We start from the raw sequence: 21,029 nt of genomic DNA, 5'->3' as shown, positions 1-21,029 counted from the left end.
TTTCATACAAGTAAAATTCTACATTTACTTTTCTAATACATAAACTTTGGGAAGTAGTACAGACTGTAGCATACTGAAAATATAAAACTATATCATAAAAGTAAATGACTTTTTCTGTCAGTGATACGTATCGTTTCCGCATGTTATTATCAGTCTGCGGATCTGTGAGTCACATCGTTTATATGATTTTGTTTGCTAGACTGTCCTACACAAATGTCTCAAGTTTTATGACTCTGCGTGGAAATTTATGTGCTACTTTCTATTGACAGTAAGAAGACTCAGTAGACGAAACAGCAAAAAGGTTTTCTGAATAAGTGTGTGATCGTACAGCGCAGATATGGAAAGAGGGGGATGGAAAGACAAAGGTGCACGCACGTTTCAACATGCCGCAAAACGTTTTTTAACGGTAACTGACGTTGTCTAGTTTTATGTTTCCCGGCATGGTCGAATAGCGTCGCAGAGAGCAGAAGAAGTGGTTATGAGATTCACTACATGTACTTTGATGAGATGTGACGAAGTAACGGATGTTGTTGGTCGACGGGCGATCACCCCTTCGCCCAGTATTGCAGCTGGGGAAATTATTGCCTGTTCGTATTCCTGCCCACCATCAGGAAGTTTGTTTAGAGTCCCACCTTCTCGCCGCTCATTTCATCGCATCACTGCACACCATGTCAAATATACAAAGTTTTAATAATTTTTTCTCAAACGCACAAAATTTTAATTTTCAGTTTGAGTAAAGTATTGTGGCACACTATCCATATTTGGTGGGAGTATAATGATGTTTAGGTTTTTCGTGAACTTTGCTAAGCGGTAACCGACATGCTGATTTTTCGTTTGTTCACATTATGCAGATATAGAACATTCTTTTCTTGAGACTTTATCAGAGTCCAGTAGGTATATTTTCCATGTTAGTGGCATGTCTTTTTACTGAACTGTAATAGGATAACCTTTAAGTATTTTCATGAATTTATGCAAGCAAGGGTAAGTGTAAATATTCTGCAGAAGTTTCTTTGCCTTCTGTTTTAATGTTTCTATTTGCCATGTTGCATTATGGCCAGATAATCCGTTACTGTTATATGCTGTAACGAATGAACATTGATTGCTTTTATTGTTTTCATTCTCATACTTTGATGCACTTTTAATTGAGTTTTTTTTTTCGTCAGGCCATTCTGACAGTAACAGTTGAGTATACACGTATTAAGCTGCATTAGGCCTTCATGGCATTGAATAGTCGGACACACACATATGAGAAATGTAGAACACTTATGCTCATTGTTTATTTATTATCATCATTGCTTTTTCATACTAAAACCATATTACATGTAATGTTCTATAGATTTTATGATGTTTTCAATAACATATTTCCAATATTTTGACATTTTTCTTAATATTTTGTGATTGTAACTAGGTTTATTTTGTAGTTATACACTTACAGAATATTTTTGCACCTTTGTGGGATATTTTTGAGTTATTTGTAACTTTCAGGGGTTTCTTTTTCTTTTGATTTTGGTTTATATTGGTAATGTAATGTTAATATCATGGCACTAAGTACATACAAAACGAAATTTTTTTCTAACCGATGATAAGGGGGATGTAGCTCAGGCGTCACAGTTTCGTGTAAATTTACAGTGTCAATTTGGCAGTACATCGCGCTATGTTTCTGGTTTCAAATGTGGGCCTGGTTTGACGCTACGATGGGCGGTGAATATTGTGCAATAGTACAATTGAGGGTGAATCGCTATGTGGATCGGTCTCTAGCAGACCGCACTTGTCTGAGTAGTATTATTTGTATTACGTATGGAGCTAAATGTATAAAAGTGCAACATTTTCATTAAATAATTTAATAGCTCTCTTGATGGATGTTTTGTGGAATCTTTCCGTTTTTGATTACTTATGTGTTGACCTGCGACAGTCACATACCTTTCCTGAACCTGGTAGTATGGGTTTTGTGAGATCACTCCCTATGCAGCCCGCATGTCAGGACGAGGACCATATAATACCCGGCGAGAGGATAAAAGCGGAGGAGCTGAGAAACTGGTTTCCACTATTATCGAATTATCTGTACAAAATTTTATTCTGGTAGGAATTTTCCCCTTGATGGGCGTGATATTGCTTTGTTGATGAGATTAAGATGTATAACACTTTTTCTCTGAAATCTATACTGCGAATTAAGAGTAGTAAATGGTAGTTAGGTGCCTCATATACCTGTAGGTTGACCTATACGTGGTCTCAGACGAAGCTCTGGTGACCGAACCATAATGGTATAATCGTTCTATTCGGCATAAAGGAAACGCTGAAACATAAGTTCAGGCTAGGGGCCGAATATTGGCAGCACCACTTGCTGTTATTCGGCTAACAACCGAGTCGTAGGAAGGAGCGTCATTACTGCTTTGAAGTCACCAGAATGAGAAATGATGGATAAATAAAAAACGTTGACGAACAGAAATCTACAAGAACGTGAGAGAAAAAATACTTTAAAAATTGGTACTAGGATTGCTCAGGGAATAGGTTATAAGGATTTAGAGATGATTTTCAAACAAACAAACCGTACAGAACTCTTAAAATTAACTTCGTTGTATTATCACTTTTTGTACACAGTGAAACGTTCTGACATTTAGTAAACCAAGTTAAACATTATGTATTTTTTTACGTAAATCATTTTAAGAGACAAAACAGATTTACGGAACATTTCATACTTGTAACGAAAATTTTTGTGTAACTGCAAGTCACAAAAATTTTCGTTTAAAGTGCTTTCGCTGAATCACTGGTTATCCTATCCACTCACATTTCTCGTCATTCCCTATGAATATGAGGAACTGATACTGTCAGTACCCTTCTGCAATCATGACAAAAAGTCTTCGTTTATGTGAAAGGTCCAAACCTACGCAACAGATTAAATGAAGAAAGTTTCACCAAAAAAAGTAAATTTCACTAACCATGAATATCGTGCCAGCACAAAGTACATGGTAATGGTTATTAAAAGTCCACTAAACTATTCCTTAAGTGAGTTAACGAACAATATGAGATATAAAACAATGGAGAAACATGACACTTAATACATAAAACTTCAGTTACATAGACAAAATACAGTTCAGTGAATGTTTGTTTATTAATTCGCACCTTGCTTAAAAAATACGTCGTAACCTACTTGTAACAACGGCACAGGAAATGTCATATTACGTTGTCTCCAACGTAGACGAACATTTTTATGTGTGTTACACATGATATATAACTATTTCTGAAATGAGATTTTGTGTGTGACATATTTTGAATGTTTTATACACTCTGAAAATAAATCAGCGGCTACAGCTTGGAAGAAACTACTCTACGAAATGGTCACATCTTATTTAAGACTCGCGACAGTAGCGTTCTTAAGCTATTCATGAGGATACTGTATCCCGAATACACATGTAAACTGTTTCTTCAGATAAAGTATCATTGCACGAAACCATGTAAAAAGAAGTTATGCAAGTACACTCTCGATCAATGTGATTAAGTTCCAAACTCAACTATCAAACTGCACTCAGGTAGTCAGGTCGTCTCAGGACGATTCATTCCTATGCTATTTTCTGTATTTTGTACCAAGCAATGTGAATACCTTTTCACTTAGTTGATTTAATACTCCAAAAGCTAGTGAAAAAATCAAGGACACAGCAAATCAACATTTTGCCCATCAGAAAAGAAAAAAAGGGCTTCCACTCATTTTACATCCGTTTCGTAAGAAGATTTGCGTTTATCGTTGGTTAATGGATATGGGATATCTCAAGTCCTTAAAGGTCGTATCTTAATCACAAGATTCCACCTTAGTGTCTTATTATTATTAAAGCTCGTCACCGAATTCATTATCATCCTAAAAATTGATAATGTATTAAGAAAACACTAGAAAGTGCTGCGTCAGTCCACATCTTTCAGTTTTCTTCTGTCCTCTTCTTCTTGTGAGATTACCCGCATCTCAACCGTCTGAAACATAAATCGTAACAATATATCATTAATTCATTGTACATAGACACCAGTAGATAGTGTGGTCGTGTATAGAGTTTAAATGCTACGTTAATCAAAGGCTTAAACATAACAATTCAGTACCGTGGATCACTTATGACTATACCATTTGTTAATTATTTTCCATTGATTCATGGTTTAGTAATTAATTTTTGTCTTTTTCCGATGAAACACTTACTAGTCTTGCTTGAGTAATATTGCAGTGCAGTTGTAATTGCAAAATATGTGGAGAAAAACAGTCACATTACGAATATCAGGATGCCGATAGCGAAGGGCACTGGTTTCGTTCTCTGCAAAAGAACTTGTGACTTATACACTGAAGAGACAAAGAAACTGGTACAACTGCATAATATCTTGTAGGGGCCCAGAGGGCATACGGAAGTGCCGCAACATGACGTGGCAGGGACTCAACTAATGTCTGAAGTAGTGCTGGGGCGAACTGACACCATGAATCCTGCAGGGCTGTCCATAAATCCGTCAGAATACGAGTGGGTGGAGTTCTCTTCCGAACAGCTCTTTACAAGGTATCCCAAATATGCTCAATAATGTTCATCTCTGTGGAGTTTGGTGGCCAGCGTAAGTGTTTAAAGTCAGAAGAGTGTTCCTGGCGACACTCTATAGCAATTATGGACGTGCGGGGTGTCGCATTGTCCTGCTGGAATTGCCTACTTCCGTCGGAATGTACAATGGACGTGAATGGCTGCAAGTGATCAGAGAGGATGCTTACGCACGTGTCACCTGTCAAAGACGTATCTAGACACATCAGGGATCCATATCACTCCAAAAGTACACGCTGTAAGGGATCAACCGCCCCTTACGAATTGAGAACAATATATCATTGCTTCACGCAGATCGCAGTCGGTACTATCGATAGTCCAGTGTACGGTGCGCCAGAGTAGTGTTGGGACTCCAGACAAGTAAGTTGTTAACTGTAAGCGAGCAAGGCGGATTTCGGTAGAACGGCCGACCGCATTTACAACTGTTTAACGGCTGTGTGAGTCCCCCAACTTCGTCGGCCTGACCTCCAGCAAAGACGGAAATGGCATTAATTGAGTGATTTGTTGATGTGTTTAAGTGTTCATTTGTGCACCGTGATTACGTGACAGCCATGCCGGACACCGACGATTTGGACTGCAGTGAGAATTGTGCATTCAGTGCTACATGAAGATTATCGGCGTGTGACAACATTAATAGGCGACCTGTGATGAGGTAACCGTTATTACTTTGTCAGTGTTGTTTAGACAATAGATATAGAACATTAACATCAAATTATGTGCCGATTATTGCTATCTGACATCCTAATTAGCTTTGCTGGATTTTATAGGAAACAACTCCCGTGCAAATATTAACCCATCAGCCTTTATCAGTTACACACGCTCAAACTATTCTAGGCTGTTAGGCTATAACCCACTAGTCAACAATGGTGAGTTTAATAGGTAGTGTTTCAACGCCCCGCACCATTACAGAGCCATGCCCAGCTGTCATGCAGGGTCCATGGATTCACGAGGTTGTCGCCATACCCGTACGCGTCCATCCGCTCGATACAATTTGAAACGAGACTCGTCCGACCAGGCAACATGTTTCCAGTCATCAACGGTCCAACGTCGGTGTTGTCTGGTCCAGGCAAGGCGTAAAGCTTTGTGTCATGCAGTCAGTAAGGTTACACGAGTGGGCCTTCGGCCTTGAAAGCCCAGGTCGATGATGTTTCGTTGAATGGTTCCCTAGGTGGCCTAGGATTGAAATCTGTAGCAATTTGCGGAAGGGTTGCACTTCTGGCCGGCAGGTGTGGCCGTGCGGTTCTAGGCGCTTCAGTCTGGAACCGTGTGACCGCTACGGTGACAGGTTCGATCCTGCCTCGGGCATGGATGTGTGTGATGTCCTTAGGTTAGTTAGGTTTAAGTAGTTCTAAGTTCTGATGACCACAGATGTTAAGTCCCATAGAGCTCAGAGCCATTTGACCCATTTTTTTGCACTTCTGTCACATTGAACTGTTCTCTTCAGTCATAGTTGGTCCCGTTCTTGCAGGATCTTTTTCGGGCCGCGGCGATGCCGGAGATTTGATGTTTTACCCTATTCCTGATATTCATGGTACACTCGTGAAATGCTCGTAAGGGAAAATCCCCACTTCATCGCTACCTCGGAGATGCTGTGTGGCATTGCTCGTGTGCCAACTATAACACCACGTTCAAACTCACTTAAATCTTGATAACCTGGCATTCTAGCAGCAGTAACTGATCTAATAACTGCACCAGACACCTGTTGCCTTATATAAGCATTTCCAACCGCAGCGCCGAGTTTTGCCTGTTTCCATATCTCTGTATTTGAGTACGCATGCCTATACCAGTTTCTTAGGCGCTTCAGTGCGAAGTGATACAATCGAAAGTAACGTAATTTTCTCCAACTTAACGTTTCAATTTTATTTTTTGTGTATTTAAATGTGTTCCGAATGCAGCAGTCAAGTTTCTTGGTTATACATTAGTTTTCTTTCTTCTAGAAACAATCACAGAACACGCTTTGAATTGAAACCAGTGTCCGTCATGCATTTCCACCATCAGAAACGTTTATGTACCATATGGTGAACATAATGTTATTTGAGTGTGCCTAGTAAAAATAAAGGTAACTGTTTTACACGTATCAGTCACTTTTCTCCATAGAAAGAGCATCCTTATTTTTTCCAGATACAGCCTTTGTTTTGAAACTGATGCAATGCCCACTTTGAAGTCGTTAAAACGGAAAAAAATTGATTTTCAGAAATGAGGTAGGTATAACAAATCGGCTTCATGAACTCCTGAAACAATTTATTTAAAGCACGCATGCATGTAGAAAGGAAGAAATTTACATCATTGTGCTTCACAACACAGGCACAGCAGTATCGTATTTACCCGCAGATACTAGGCAGCTAATTTCAATTAAAAGTGCTCCCCTATACGGGAATTACATAATGTGTGTACGAGTACAGGTTTGACGCAGAAACGACGACATACAGAAGGTTTGGTCTGGCCGCGAGCCGTGCGCGGGTAGCCAAAGCGGTTAAGGAGACCTCTTATTCGTAACTGCTAATACATTTCATGTATTGAACACAAGTTATGAAAGTAACACCAACAAACCTAAAAGACAAGTAATCGGATGTAACTGAATTAAGTTAGGTGATAAAGAAATAAGAGACGATATGTACCGTCGAGTGTAAATATTTGGATAGTAAAATAACTGATGATGATCGAAGTGGTGAGTACACAAAATGCAAACTAGGCAGTTTTGTTAACATAGAACATAAATTTAGATGTTAGGTCTTTTTGAAGGTATTTACCTGGATTGTAGTCTAGTACATAAGTGAAACATGGACAGTAAACAGTTCAAATTAGAAGAGAATAGAAGCTTTTAAAATGTGGTGCTTCAGAGAATACTGAAGAGTAGATGGGTGGATGTAGAGGCTTATCTCACTAGGGGTAAGATAGATACTGCCTACAGGAAAATTAAAGAGACCTTTGGAGAAAAGAGAACCACTTGTATGAATATCAAGAGCTCAGATGGAAACCAAGTTCTAAGCAAAGAAGGGAAAGCAGAAGGTTGGAAGTAGTATATAGGGGGTCTACACAAAGGCGATGTACTTGAGGACAATGTTACGGAAATGGAAGAGGATGTAGATGAAGACGAAATGGGAGATATGATACTGCGTGAAGAGTTTGACAGAGCACTGAAAGAGCTGAGTCGAAACAAGGCCCCGGGAGTAGACAACATTCCATTAGAACTACTTACGGCCTTGGGAGAGCCAGTCCTGACAAAACTCTACCATCTGGTGAGCAAGATGTATGAGACAGGCGAAATACCCTCAGATTTCAAGAAGAATATAATAATTCCAATCCCAAAGAAAGCAGGTGTTGACAGATGCGAAAATTACCGAACTATCAGTTTAATAAGTCACGTCTGCAAAATACTAACGAGAATTCTTTACAGACGAATGGAAAAACTAGTAGAAGCCGACCTAGGGGAAGATCAGTTTGGATTCCGTAGAAATATTGGAACACGTGAGGCAATACTGACCCTACGACTCACGTTAGAAGCTAGATTAAGGAAAGGGAAACCTACGTTTCTGGCATTTGTAGACTTAGAGAAAGCGTTTGACAATGTTGACTGTAATACTCTCTTTCAAATTCTGAAGGTGGCAGGTGTAAAATACAGGGAGCGATAGGCTATTTACAATTTGTACAGAAAGCAGATGGCAGTTATAAGAGTCGAGGGAGATGAAAGGGAAGCGGTGGTTGGGAAGAGAGTGAGACAGGGCTGTAGCCTCTCCCCGATGTTATTCAATCTCTATATTGAGCAAGCAGTGAGGGAAACAAAATAAAAATTCGGAGTAGATATTAAAATCCATGGAGAAGAAATAAAAACTTTGAGGTTCGCCGATGACATTGTAATTCTGTCAGAGACAGCAAAGAACTTGGAAGAGCAGTTGAACGGAATGGACAGTGTCTTGAAAGGAGGGTATAAGATGAACATCAACAAAAGCAAAAGGAGGATAATGGAATGTAGTCGAATTAAGTCAGGTGATGCTGAGGGAATTAGATTGGGAAATGAGACACTTAAAGCAGTAAAGGAGTTTTGCTACTTGGGGAGCAAAATAACTGATGATAGTCGAAGTAGATAGGATATCAAATGTAGACTGGCTATGGAAAGGAAAGCGTTTGTGAAGAAGAGAAATTTGTTAACATCGAGTATAGATTTAAGAGTCAGGAAGTCATGTCTGAAAGTATTTGTATGGAGTGTAGCCATGTATGGAAGTGAAAGGTGGACGATAAATAGTTTAGACAAGAAGAGAATAGAAGCTTTCGAAATGTGGTGCTACAGAAGATTGCTGCAGATTAGATGGGTAGATCACATAACTAATGAGGAAGTAGGACATGTTCTGAGGCATCAAGGGATCACCAATTTAGTATCGGAGGGCAGCGTGGAGGGTAAAAATCGTAGAGGGAGACCAAGAGATGAATACACAAAGCAGATTCAGAAGGATGTAGGTTGCAGTAGGTACTGGGAGATGAAGAAGCCTGCACAGGATAGAGTAGCATGGAGAGCTGCATCAAACCAGTCTCAGGACTGAAGACCACAACAACAACAACAACAAGATGGGTGGATCGAATAAATAAAAGAAATTGGAGAAAAAAGAATCTGATCGGGTCCACTATCAATATTCAAAGATGTTGGGGCCGCATGTTTTGGTAATGCCTTTCCAAGCATTCCTCTAGGCGGCGGCGGGGTCCTGCGATGAAGCTTTAAAGCACTGTTCGCGGATCAGTTTATGGTCTTGTCACCTTTAGCGAATGTATGGACGAGTGAGTCTTGTGGGACAGCGGCGGAGCTGTTGGCATGTGTAGATGATCGTGCAGGCTTGGGGCAGGGTTACCTGGGATGGAAGTTTGGCAGCAGCATTTACAATATACGACAGAAAGGTCAGAATCGGATGTAATGAGGTCTGTCTTTTTCATTGCACTGCAGACCTAAATTTTAACCGACAGTGCAGCAATCATCAGTGTGTTAGATGTAGTAATGTAGAATGAACGTAATTATAACGACAGATATTGCAGTCTAACTCTGGAATGTGTGTCGTTACAATTACGTTGATTCTACATAGCTGCTTATAAGGCACTGATGTAACCTGACTGAGATAGCACTAGGTTATGCAATAGGGTTACGAGAAGGTGGATGTTCCATCTTCGATACTGCAGAAAAACCTAGCAGGAATGTATTCACTGTACAAGATTACTGGTAGCGATGGTCACGAGAATGTAGGGTCGCAAGAAGACAGGGCTGCAAGCGGCCACGTGGCACCAACGACAAGAGAGACCATTGAGTTTGGTGATGGCTCTGGCGCATCGTACTGCAGCTGCAGCAGCAATCTGAGCAGCGGTTGGTACCACAGTGCCACAACAAACTGTTGTAAATTGGTTACTTCAAGGACAGCTACCAGATAGGCCTCCTGTAACGTGTATTCCACTGAACACAATTGACAGGGCTATGCGAATTCGGTGGTGTCAAGCGATAGCTCGTTGGAGGTCAGGGTGGGTGCCTGTTGTGTTTTCTGCTAAGAGCCGGTTCAGCCTCGGTGCAAGGGATGGCCAAGTGTTGGTTAGAAGGCGGCCGATTGAGCGTCTGCAACCAATCTGTCTATGACCTGGACACACTGAACCCGTAGTTGGGGTTATGGTCTGGGACGCGATTTCGTATGTCAGCAGGAGAACTCTCGTGGTTATCCCACGCTCCCTAACTGCAAATCTGTTCGTCAGGCTGGTAATTCGACCTGTTGTGCTGTCATTCTTAAACAGCATTCCAGTGGGTAGTTTCCAACAGGATAACGTTTGCCCACATGCTGTTGTTGTAAGACAACGTGTTCTACAGTGTATCGACATGTTGCCTTGGCTTGCCGGTCACCAGATCTGTTTCCAATCGAGCACGTATGGGACGTCATCGGATGACAACTCCACCGTCATCCAGAAACAGCATTAACCGTCCCTGTAATGACGAACCAATTGCAACAGCCATGGAACTCCATCCCACTAACTGACATCCGGCACTTGTACAACACAGTGCATGCACGTTTGCATGCTTGCATTCAACATTCTCACGTTTACACTCATTATTAATGTAACAGCATTTAACTTTTGCAACGGCTTATCTCGTACTTATATTAACTTGTGATCTTACAATGTTAATCACTTAAATATATTACCCAGGCAAATAATTTTCTAAATTTCGTTATTCTACAGTTATGATTTTTTTCCGCCAGTGCCTATGATTTAGTGCATGCGCCATGAGGATTTTTGTAGACGATGCTGTTGAATACAAGAAGACTGTAACGCCAGAAAACTGTAGCTAAATGCAATATAACCAGCAGGCGGTCGATGAAAGGTGCCTCTGCCACTGAAGTTAGATATAAGGTATGGTTTCTTTCCGTCTGAGGGTGTTTCTGCATCATATATACAACGTAGCGTGACTCCGATGCAGGTATATAAGCACCGACATGTAGACAAAGAATTAGTATGGGATTCGTGTATTTTCGATGTGCGTGCGGTTTATGCAGAAATGTGAACTATTGCTAAATGCGCCCAAACGGAATTAATGTGCTGTTATACTTTTCTTGGCTGCCGAAAGACGAACACCTGTAGACAATTATCGGAGAATGAAGAATGAACGCTGGAGATATTACGGCTTGCAATTAATGTTAAACGTCCGGGAAAACTGCGACAAGGGGTGGTGCTGCTTCACGATAACGCACGTCCTCATATCGCAAATGCCGTATCGCAGAAGTTACGCCAGATGAAGTGGGAGGCTCTCGAGCACCCGCCCTATAGTTCTGAGCTCTCCCCATGCGATTATGACGCCTTCGGCCCCTTAAAAAAGGCCTTGAAGGGTCGATGATTCCTGTCGGAGGAGGATGTGCAGCAGACAGTTACAGATTTCTTCGAGCAGCAGGGCACGGTGTTTTATCAAACGGGTATCTCTAGCCTAATGCGTCGTTGGGATGATTGCCTCAACTCTCAAGATGATTTTGCCTGACTTACATACCGATTCTGGAGTGTACGGCATTTCAATGGTAAATATTTGATCGTCCATTACACAACGTTTAATGTAATATATTGCATATAAACAAACGAAGAGATTCATCATTCCTCTTCGATTACGCTACTGGCAGTAAACAACAGCAAACAGAAACAACTGTAGAATACCCAAAAGTAACGGTTTGGACCCATTTGATATGGAATGGTCACGTAAAGATAGTTTTAGGAAAAGCAGAAGGCAGCTTGAGAGTCACTGGAAAAATTTTAAGGAAATGTAATTCATCCGAGAAAGAAGTGGCATGCAAAATACTTGGTCGGCAGAATCTTGAGTAACGGAAAATGGGATGAACAGAAACAACAGAGTGAATGAAATTAAACTTCTAGAAACATTAAATGATATCGTGCTGGACGACAAATGGGAATATCATTCAAAGATATGTTTGTCTAGGTTGGTAGTCAACCAGTCTAAAGGGACAATTATAAATTTCAAAGTTGACGACACTGTCAGTTGATGTTCTGTTTCCTCTACGACCAACGCCGGATGTGGCAGTGAATTTGCTAAGTTCGAACTTTATCTGTAAGTACGAACCAAAATGGTATTGTTTTAATTTAAGGATCCGGAAAGCAAGTTCCGATTCATTAACCAAATATTCAATTTTAACCCTTCGATGGGCGCGGCTTTCATACTTCCATGAGTGAGCGCGTTGCGGCTTTTGCACCGCAACTAGTTTTACGTTTTTAACCTCCGCGCGGGATTAGCCGAGCGGTCTCAGGCGCTGCAGTCATGGACTGTGTGGCTGGTCTCGGCGGAGGTTCGAGTCCTCCCTCGGGTATGGGTGTGTGTGTTTGTCCTTAGGATAATTTGGGTTAAATAGTGTGTAAGCTTAGGGACTGATGACCTTAGCGGTTAAGTCCCATAAGATTTCACACACTTTTGAACAGTTTTTGAGTTCTACATTTTTAACCAAAGGAAAAATAATCATCCCATCAGTAATAAATAGATAAAATTCATCAATTTCTTTTTCCGTAATTCCAGCACTTGCTTTTGGACCTGGCAAAACTTTTAGGATGTTCTTGGCTTTGGTTTTAGGAGAAGAAGGCAGCGGTTTACTTATCCAAATAGTTTCTTTATCTTTTCCTACGTAAAATCGGTAATCCTCCGTTTGTTGTCTCCCCTCTTCAACCAGGTGGTCATCAGTTTCCTCTGTTGATTGTTCGGAGCCACTGCTGTGGTTTTCTTCTTCAATAACTTCCTCTTCCATCGCAGATTCACATGAATCTGACAATTCCTGTAATTCTTCTTCTGACAAGTCTCGCAGTACTTTCTCATAGTCTTCAGGACGTGCAATTAGACGGTGCCTGTCAAATGCCTTATTTTTCTCTATTTCCACGCTTTTGAGAGACCTAATGACACACATGTTTTTGTAAAAGTAATATATTGTAGCAAATCAATATCCAAGACTGTAAAAGGTAATGAAAATTGTATATGGGAACTTTGATTCGATTTGAATATTCATTATATACTAATATAAAAGAACGATTGCCTTGAGGTGAAAGAAAAACACAAGTACAGAAAATACTTACATCTCAAGGCGCGTAGCGGCAAACACACCGCAAACGCAACACTCACGTTTCAAACCACAATAGCGACCAAACTGCTGAAAGCATGAGTAGCGCAAATGTAGTAAGTGGTGACATCCGTTGAGAACAACAGATACGTATCCGTACGTGGACGCAACTGTAATGCTATCTGTGATACTAACACGAAACTAAATCTTGTTGCTATCTGCCGCAGGCGTGCCCACCGAAGGGTTAAGTATACTTTAATTTGACTTGTGTTTCGGATGAATGAAAACTTTGGGGGTGAAGAGAAACAGCAATTGTCAGTGTTTCTTCAGAACGAGATCAAGAATCTGACGGAAATGAAGAACCATCTGGCACTCTTCTCACCCAAAGAGATTATGCTGTGATTAAAGTACATGGAAAAAGTAATCACTTATTTAGATTGTATGCATGTAAGATTTGTTATTTAGAAGGTAAATGTTATGGTGGTGTTTTTTCAAAAAATCAAGGTCATGTAAACACGGTTACTTTAACAGGTCAAATGTCATTTTCTTGTCAAGAAGATTGTGCAGTGAGCCCGCGTTTAATTTCGCGTAATTTCCGCCGGTTTGGAATCCCTCTGGCCGCAAGAGCGCATGGAGCGCGACTGTCGCCGATAGAGGGCAAGTCGGAGCAGAAGGTAGCGAAGGGCTGCGGCGACCTGGAGAGAGAGGAGAGTGTGACAGGCGACGTGGAACGCAAGAGAGACGGCGTGTTGTTGTGGCCAAGCGTCTGCCGTGGACCGTTGGCAAGAGGGGTTCCTTTGCTCACTGTGGGTTTGGCGGGGCTGAGTGTTGATCGCAGCCGTGAAAACTGCTCGTTAAAGGCTACTTCGGTAAAACGCACAGTATTCGGCGTGTCATCTGCTATTGAAGTAGCAAGCAGTTTGTGTCCATTGTGGTACCGGGTTGGAGTCCGGTCTGACCTTTGCAAGTACTGGACGCGGTGGCGTCTGCGAGATGATACCCGTGGGTTTCCGATTACGACTAATCTTTGTTACATCCTTCTCTCGGCGCTCTATAAACAAGCGTTTGTCAATGGGTGCTAGATTTTACGAGAAATCACGGTGAGCGTTGATTAGTGTGCGCGTCACTTGGTCGTGTGGTGGCTATTTTGAGTCTGTATTGTTGCCCGGTGTTATGTACATACTCGTAAATGTGTTATTTATGAAGATTTTGTCTGATACTACTTGAGTTCAGTTCTGTCAATGTGTGTGGGCTTGTGGCTGTCACTACTCCAAACTGATTTTACAATCTAAGGGTATTGAATGCAGATGTAATTCTTCTGATTTACGAATTGTACTTTATACTCAGTGAAAATTGTTGAATCTAGCTACCTTATTAAAAAAACTAAAGAAGAATGTCTGCATTTGTAGTATGTTTAATGTTTTTCTAAATAATTAACGAATTGTCTTTGTGTTACAGATTAGGTGATTGATCTCTTGTTAACTGTGATCTGCGTGTGTACGATGATTGAAATTTTTAGTGAAGGTTTCTAGTACCTGGTAGCGACAACCGCTGTCCTATGTTAGTAGAGAAGGAGGAATTATTTCCTCTATCATCATAAATTTGAATCAGTCATTTTGGCTACTTCGAAGGCAAGGGTATTTTGATAGTTAGTTGCAATAGCCGATGTGTGACATATTCATCTGATCATATGTTTTGCTGTCTGTAATGTATTTTTTTTTTTTACTTTATTTAATATTCTTTACTAGAAGGAAGTGATTTTATACTGTTGCCGTTATGAGATGTTCGCTATCGCTTGTGTTACTGAAATTTAGTCTTTTCAGTCGATGTTATTCTTGGATTTTTTAAATTAGTTAATTAGTGTTTTTAGAAACGTTAATAAATTCATCAGCTCAGTACCATACCACTCAACACCAGCTCCCTACCGCATTACAAAGATGTTGTTCGAAAGGTCTTCTTCTGGTTTTATCTATGACTTTTAGATTCAAAGACATGATAGTTTTTAAAGACCATGTCACTGACTTAATGTTTTACCAAACAAACAAAATTCTTCAATTTAATGTTACTGTAACGTAATTAGAGATGCACTCTAAGGCAAAAATCTACGTACCACGAAGGAAGGGACGGAACCCCGTAGATGTGATATAAATGTACAGACAAACAAATGAAACAGAAAAATTGGATGATTTATTCAAGAAATGAGATTCACAAATTGATCAAGTTAGTTACGTGATGGTCCTCCTCTTGGCCCTTACGCAAGTTATTATTCTGCTTGGCCCTCATTGACAAAGTTGTTGGATGTTCTTCTGAGAAATATCGTGCCAAATTATGTCCAATTGTAGAGTTAGATCGTCAGAATCCCGAGATGGTTGGAGGGACCTGCCCATAATGCTCCAAATGTTCTCAGTTGGGGAGAGATTCAGCGACCTTGCTGGCCAAAGAAGGGTTCGGTAAGCACGAAGACAAGCAGTAGAAACTCTCGCTGTGTGCGGGCGGGCATTATCTTGCTTAAATGCAAGCCGAGGGTGACTCGTTGGGTTGGGTTGATGCGTTTGGGGGAAGAGACCAAAGAGTGAGGTCATCGGTCTCATCGGATTAGGGAAGGATGGGGAAGGAAGTCGGCCGTGCCCTTTCGAGGGAACCATCTCGGCATTTGCCTGAAGTGATTTAGGGAAATCATGGAAAACCTAAATCAGGATAGCCGGACGCGGGATTGAACCGTCGTCCTCCCGAATGCGAGTCTAGGGTGGCTCGTCATGAAACGCAAGAAAATGGGGCGTATAATACAGTCAACGTAGTGCTATGCTGTAAAGGTACCATTAATGACAACAGAAGGACCCTATTATGGAAAGAAATGGCACCCCTGACTCGTGGTTGTCGGCCGTATGGACGGCGACAGTCAGGTTGGTATCCCACCTCTGTCCTGGGGATCTCAAGGAACGTCTGGAATCTCATTGACTGGAGTGGAATTGTCTTCGAACTGAGTCCCGATGATCAGCGAAGACTTGTCCAGAGACATCCTGGACAGCGGTGGGTTACCAACCTGGGCGTCACCCGCCATATGACCCAACCAGGAGTGATCGTCTGGGTTGCCATTTCATTCCACAGCAGGACTCCTATGCTTGTCATCCGTGGCAACCATAGAGCACAGTGGTACGCCTACGATATTCTACACACCGTTTTCATGCCGTTCATGACAAGCCTTTCTGGGCTTACATTTCGGCAATATAATGCCCACCCGCATAGTGCTTGAGTTTCTAATGTTTGTCTTTCTGCTTGCCAGTCCCTACCTTGGGCAACAAGGTCGCTGGATATCTTCACAATTGAGAACATTTGAAATTCCATGGGCAACCATCTCCGGATTTGACGATCTAACGCGACATATGAACAGAAATTGGTAAGATATCCCCCAGGAGGACATCCAAAAACTCTGTCAATCAATGTGAAGCCAGATAACTTGCTTGCATAAGGGCCAGAGTTGGACCAACGCGTTATTGAGTTGGTCAGTTTGTGAAGCTCGTTCTCTTAAATAAATCGTCCAATTTTAATTAAATTGTAATCATTTGTACGTCTATACAATTACATCACATCTACAGATTTTCGCCCCATTAGGATAATTCCTTCGTAAAGCGTGTTTTTTTTCTTACAGTGAGCAACACCGTTTACTCGGAAAAAAGAATTAAAATGAAAAGAATTCATCCACTATTCTTAGTTTCGTAACGAGTAAAACGCTGATAATTTTGTTTCTTATTGTCCTAGAACCAAAATCGATTTTAACATATCACTTTTCATCCAAAGGACCAATAAATAGAAACAATAAACACATTAACACTTCTGTTGCTATTCACGCCCCCCTATAGCGTGAATAGAAGCACCAAGTTTTTATTTTTTTATTTTATAAAATCATGATAAAAGTCACAAAACTGAAATTAAGTTTAAAGTTAGTCACAAGATCCATATTCCGAGGCAATTTTGATTCTCATCTTTCTTTCTAAATTTATTAGCTTTTTCTTTTAAGCCTAGGACCACCAAGTGGTTTTAGGTTACATGGAGTACCAACCAAGGGAAAAATTTGCCGTGTTATAGTAGGCCATAAATCTTGTAACAAGTATTTATTTTAAGTGTCTGTGTTGGGGGAGTGAGGTGAGCTTATCAATATTCAGTGACATAGCTAAAACATAAATATCTGGAACTCGTAGTGTGTCCATAAACGTAGAAATCAATACACAATTTTTCTCTGGTGTAAGGCATATCAGCAGTAGTGCTCAAAACTTAGTCAAAGAAAGTTTCTATAAACTAGAAACATAAGTTCCATACTTGAATATATAGGCTATATTTGATATAATAACTGAATAATACATTTTTCTTCTTAACGAAAACTTCCAAAAACAGAAACAAAACACTTGTAAAAATATGTTGTTGTGGTCTTCAGTCCTGAGACTGGTTTGACGCAGCTCTCCATGCTGCCCTATTCTGTGCAAGTTTCTTCATCTCCCAGTACCTACTGCAACCTAAATCCTTCTGAATCTGCTTAGCGTATTCATCTCTTGGTCTCCCTCTACGATTTTTACCCTCCACGCTGCCCTCCAATGCTAAATTTGTGATCCCTTGATGCCTCAGAACATGTCCTACCAACCAGTCCCTTCTTCTCGTCAAGTTGTGCCACAAACTCCTCTTCTCCCCAATTCTGTTCAATACCCCTCATTAATTATGTGATATACCCATCTAATCTTCAGCATTCTTCTGTAGCACCACATTTCGAAAGTTTCTATTCTCTTCCTGGCCAAACTATTTATTGTCCATGTTTCACTTCCATTACACTCCAAACAAATACTTTCAGAAACGACTTCCTGACACTTAAATCTATACTCGATGTTATCAAATTTCTCTTCTTCAGAAACGCTATCCTTGCCATTACCAGTCTACGTTTTATATCTTCTCTACTTCGACCATCATCAGTTATTTTGCTCCCCATATAGCAAAACTCCTTTACTACTTTAAGTGTCTCATTTCCTAATCTAATTCCCTCAGCATCACCCGACTTAATTCGACTACATTCCATTATCCTCGTTTTGCTTTTGTTTATTTTCATCTTATATCCTCCTTTCAAGACACTGTCCATTCCGTTCAACTGCTCTTCCAAGTTCTTTGCTGTCTCTGACAGAATTACAATGTCATCTGCGGACCTCAAAGTTTTTATTTCTTCTCCATGGATTTTAATACCTACTCCGAATTTTTCTTTTGTTTCCTTACCTGCTTGCTCAATATACAGATTGAATAACGTCAGGGAGAGGCTACAACCCTGTCTCACTCCTTTCCCAACCACTGCTTCCCTTTCATGCCCCTCGACTCTAATAACTGCATCTGCTTTCTGTACAAATTGTAAATAGCCTTTCGCTCCCTGTATTTTACACCTGCCACCTTCAGAATTTGAAAGAGAGTATTACAGTCAACATTGTCAAAAGCTTTCTCTAAGTCTACAAATGCTAGAAACGTAGGTTTGCCTTTCCTTAATCTTTGTTCTAAGATAAGTCGTAAGATCAGTATTGCCTCACGTGTTCCAATATTTCTACGGAATCCAAACTGATCTTCCACGAGGTCGGCTTCTACTAGTTTTTGCATTCGTCTGTGAAGAATTCGCGTTAGTATTTTGCAGCTGTGACTTATTAAACTGATAGTTCGGTTATTTTCACATCTGTCAACACCTGCTTTCTTTGGGATTGGAATTATTATATTCTTTTTGAAGTATGAAGGTATTTCGCCTGTCTCATACATCTTGCTCACCAGATGGTAGAGTTTTGTCAGGACTGGCTCTTCCAAGGCTGTCAGTAGTTCTAATGGAATGTTGTCTACTCCCGGGGCCTTGTTTCGGCTCAGGTCTTTCAGTGCTCTGTCAAATTCTTCACGCAGTATCGTATCTCTCTTTCATCTTCATCTACATTCTCTTCGATTTCTATACTATTGTCCTCAAGTACATCGCCCTTGTATAGACCCTCTATACACTCCTTCCACCTTTCTGTTTTCCCTTCTTTGGTTAGGACTGGGTTTCCATCTGATCTCTTGATATTCATACAAGTGGTTCTCTTTTCTCCAAAGGTCTCTTTAATTTTCCTGTAGACAGTATCTATCTTACCCCTAGTGAGATAAACCTTTACATCCTTACATTTGTCCTCCAGCTATCCCTGCTTAGCAATTTTGCACTTCCTGTCGATCTCATTTCTGAGACGTTTATATTCCTTTTTGCCTGCTTCATTTACTGCGTTTTTATGTTTCCTCTTCTCATCAATTATATTCAATATTTCTTCTGTTACCCAAGGATTTCTACTAGCCCTCGTCTTTTTACCTACTTGATCCTCCGCTGCCTTCACTACTTAATCCCTCAGAGCTACCCATTCTTCTTCAACTGTACCTCTTTCCCCCACTGCTGTCAATTGTTCCCTTATGCTCTCCCTGAAACTCTGCACAACCTCTGGTTTAGTCAGTTTATCCAGGTCCCCTCTCCTTAAATTCCCACCTTTTTGCAATTTCTTCAGTTTTATTCTACAGTTCATAACCAATAGATTGTGGTCAGAGTCCACATCTGCCCCTGGAAATGTCTTACAATTTAAAACCTGGTTCCTAAATCTCTGTCTTACCATTATATAATCTATGTGATACCTACTAGTATCTCCAGGATTCTTCCATGTATACAGCCTTCTTTTATGATTCTTGAACCAAGTGTTAGCTATGATTAAGTTATGCTCTGTGCAAAATTCTAACAGACAGCTTCCCCTTCATTTCTTACCCCCAATCCATATTCACCTACTATGTTTCCTTCTCACCCTTTTCCTACAATCGAATTCCAGTCACCCATGACTATTAAATTTTCGTCTCTCTTCACTATCTGAATAATTTCTTTTATCTCATCATACATTTCATCAATTTCTTCATCATCTGCAGAGCTAGTTGGCATATAAACTTATACTACTGTAGTAGGCGTGGGCTTCGTGTCTATCGTGGCCACAGCAATGCGTTCAGTATGCTGTTTGTAGTAGCTTACCCGCTCTCCTATTTTTTTTCATTATTAAACCTACTCCTGCATTACCCCTATTTGATTTTGTATTTATAACCCTGTATTCACCTGACCCAATTTCTTGTTCCTCCTGCCACCGAACCTCACTGATTCCCACTACATCTAACTTTAACCTATCCATTTCCCTTTTTAAATTTTCTAACCTATCTGCTCGATTAAGGGATCTGACATTCCACGCTCCGATCCGTAGAATGCCAGTTTTCTTTCTCCTGATAACAACGTCCTCTTGAGTAGTCCCCGCCCGGAAAATAAAGGGTGCTGTATACCACAAACTTTCAAGAAACGCCCTTCAATTGAGACGATGTAAAAATATAGGGTACCGTATATCACAAACGTTCAAGAAACGCTCTTCAATTTGAGAAGATATTGTTATTTACAGATGACATTTTCCCCCTGCATTAAAAACGGTTAATTCTTAATGAGGGTTAGAGAGGTGGCGACAACCTCCACATGTGAAGGATTTTGCGAATATGAGTAAACAAATTGAGATAGTACACAAAAGTAATAAAGGAGTACCCATAAATTTACTTGAAGAAACAACGGTTTTATGAATGAATTGCTGGAGTTACTGCATGCCAGGGTTGTGGAATGAAATTTAGACACAGTTTGAATTATTGACACAAGTAGTACCAATCCAGTGCAAAATATGCCTTTGAATATAAAAGTTACATTTTTTAATTTTCAATTTTCAAAATTTTAGCGTTATAAACGTACAGTATAGTACTTTATAAGGTGAAAGACAAAAATGAAAAGGCCCATAAACATAGAAGAACATTTGTTATGATTAATTATAATATACCAAAAACTTATGGGCAATATTAGGCCTTGCTTGGTGGTTCT

The 21,029-nt window shown here is 40.4% G+C and overlaps 1 protein-coding gene across 1 annotated transcript in view; it reads right to left on the bottom strand.

The window, feature by feature from the left end:
- Positions 1-2,574: 2,574 nt before the first annotated feature.
- Positions 2,575-21,029, bottom strand: part of LOC124802741 (sodium-coupled monocarboxylate transporter 1-like) — a 183,821-nt gene continuing 165,366 nt past the window's right edge. The window contains exon 15 of the mRNA XM_047263724.1: positions 2,575-3,960. Within this exon, the coding sequence (XP_047119680.1) occupies positions 3,895-3,960 (66 nt within the window). The 3' untranslated portion in view covers positions 2,575-3,894. The remainder of the gene's footprint in view (positions 3,961-21,029) is intronic.

The sequence above is a fragment of the Schistocerca piceifrons genome, chromosome 6 (genome assembly GCF_021461385.2).
Source record: "Schistocerca piceifrons isolate TAMUIC-IGC-003096 chromosome 6, iqSchPice1.1, whole genome shotgun sequence".
Classification (NCBI taxonomy): Eukaryota; Metazoa; Arthropoda; class Insecta; order Orthoptera; family Acrididae; genus Schistocerca; species Schistocerca piceifrons.
The sequence above is the reverse complement of the archived record's forward strand: the minus strand, read 5'-3'. Positions and strand labels throughout refer to the sequence as shown.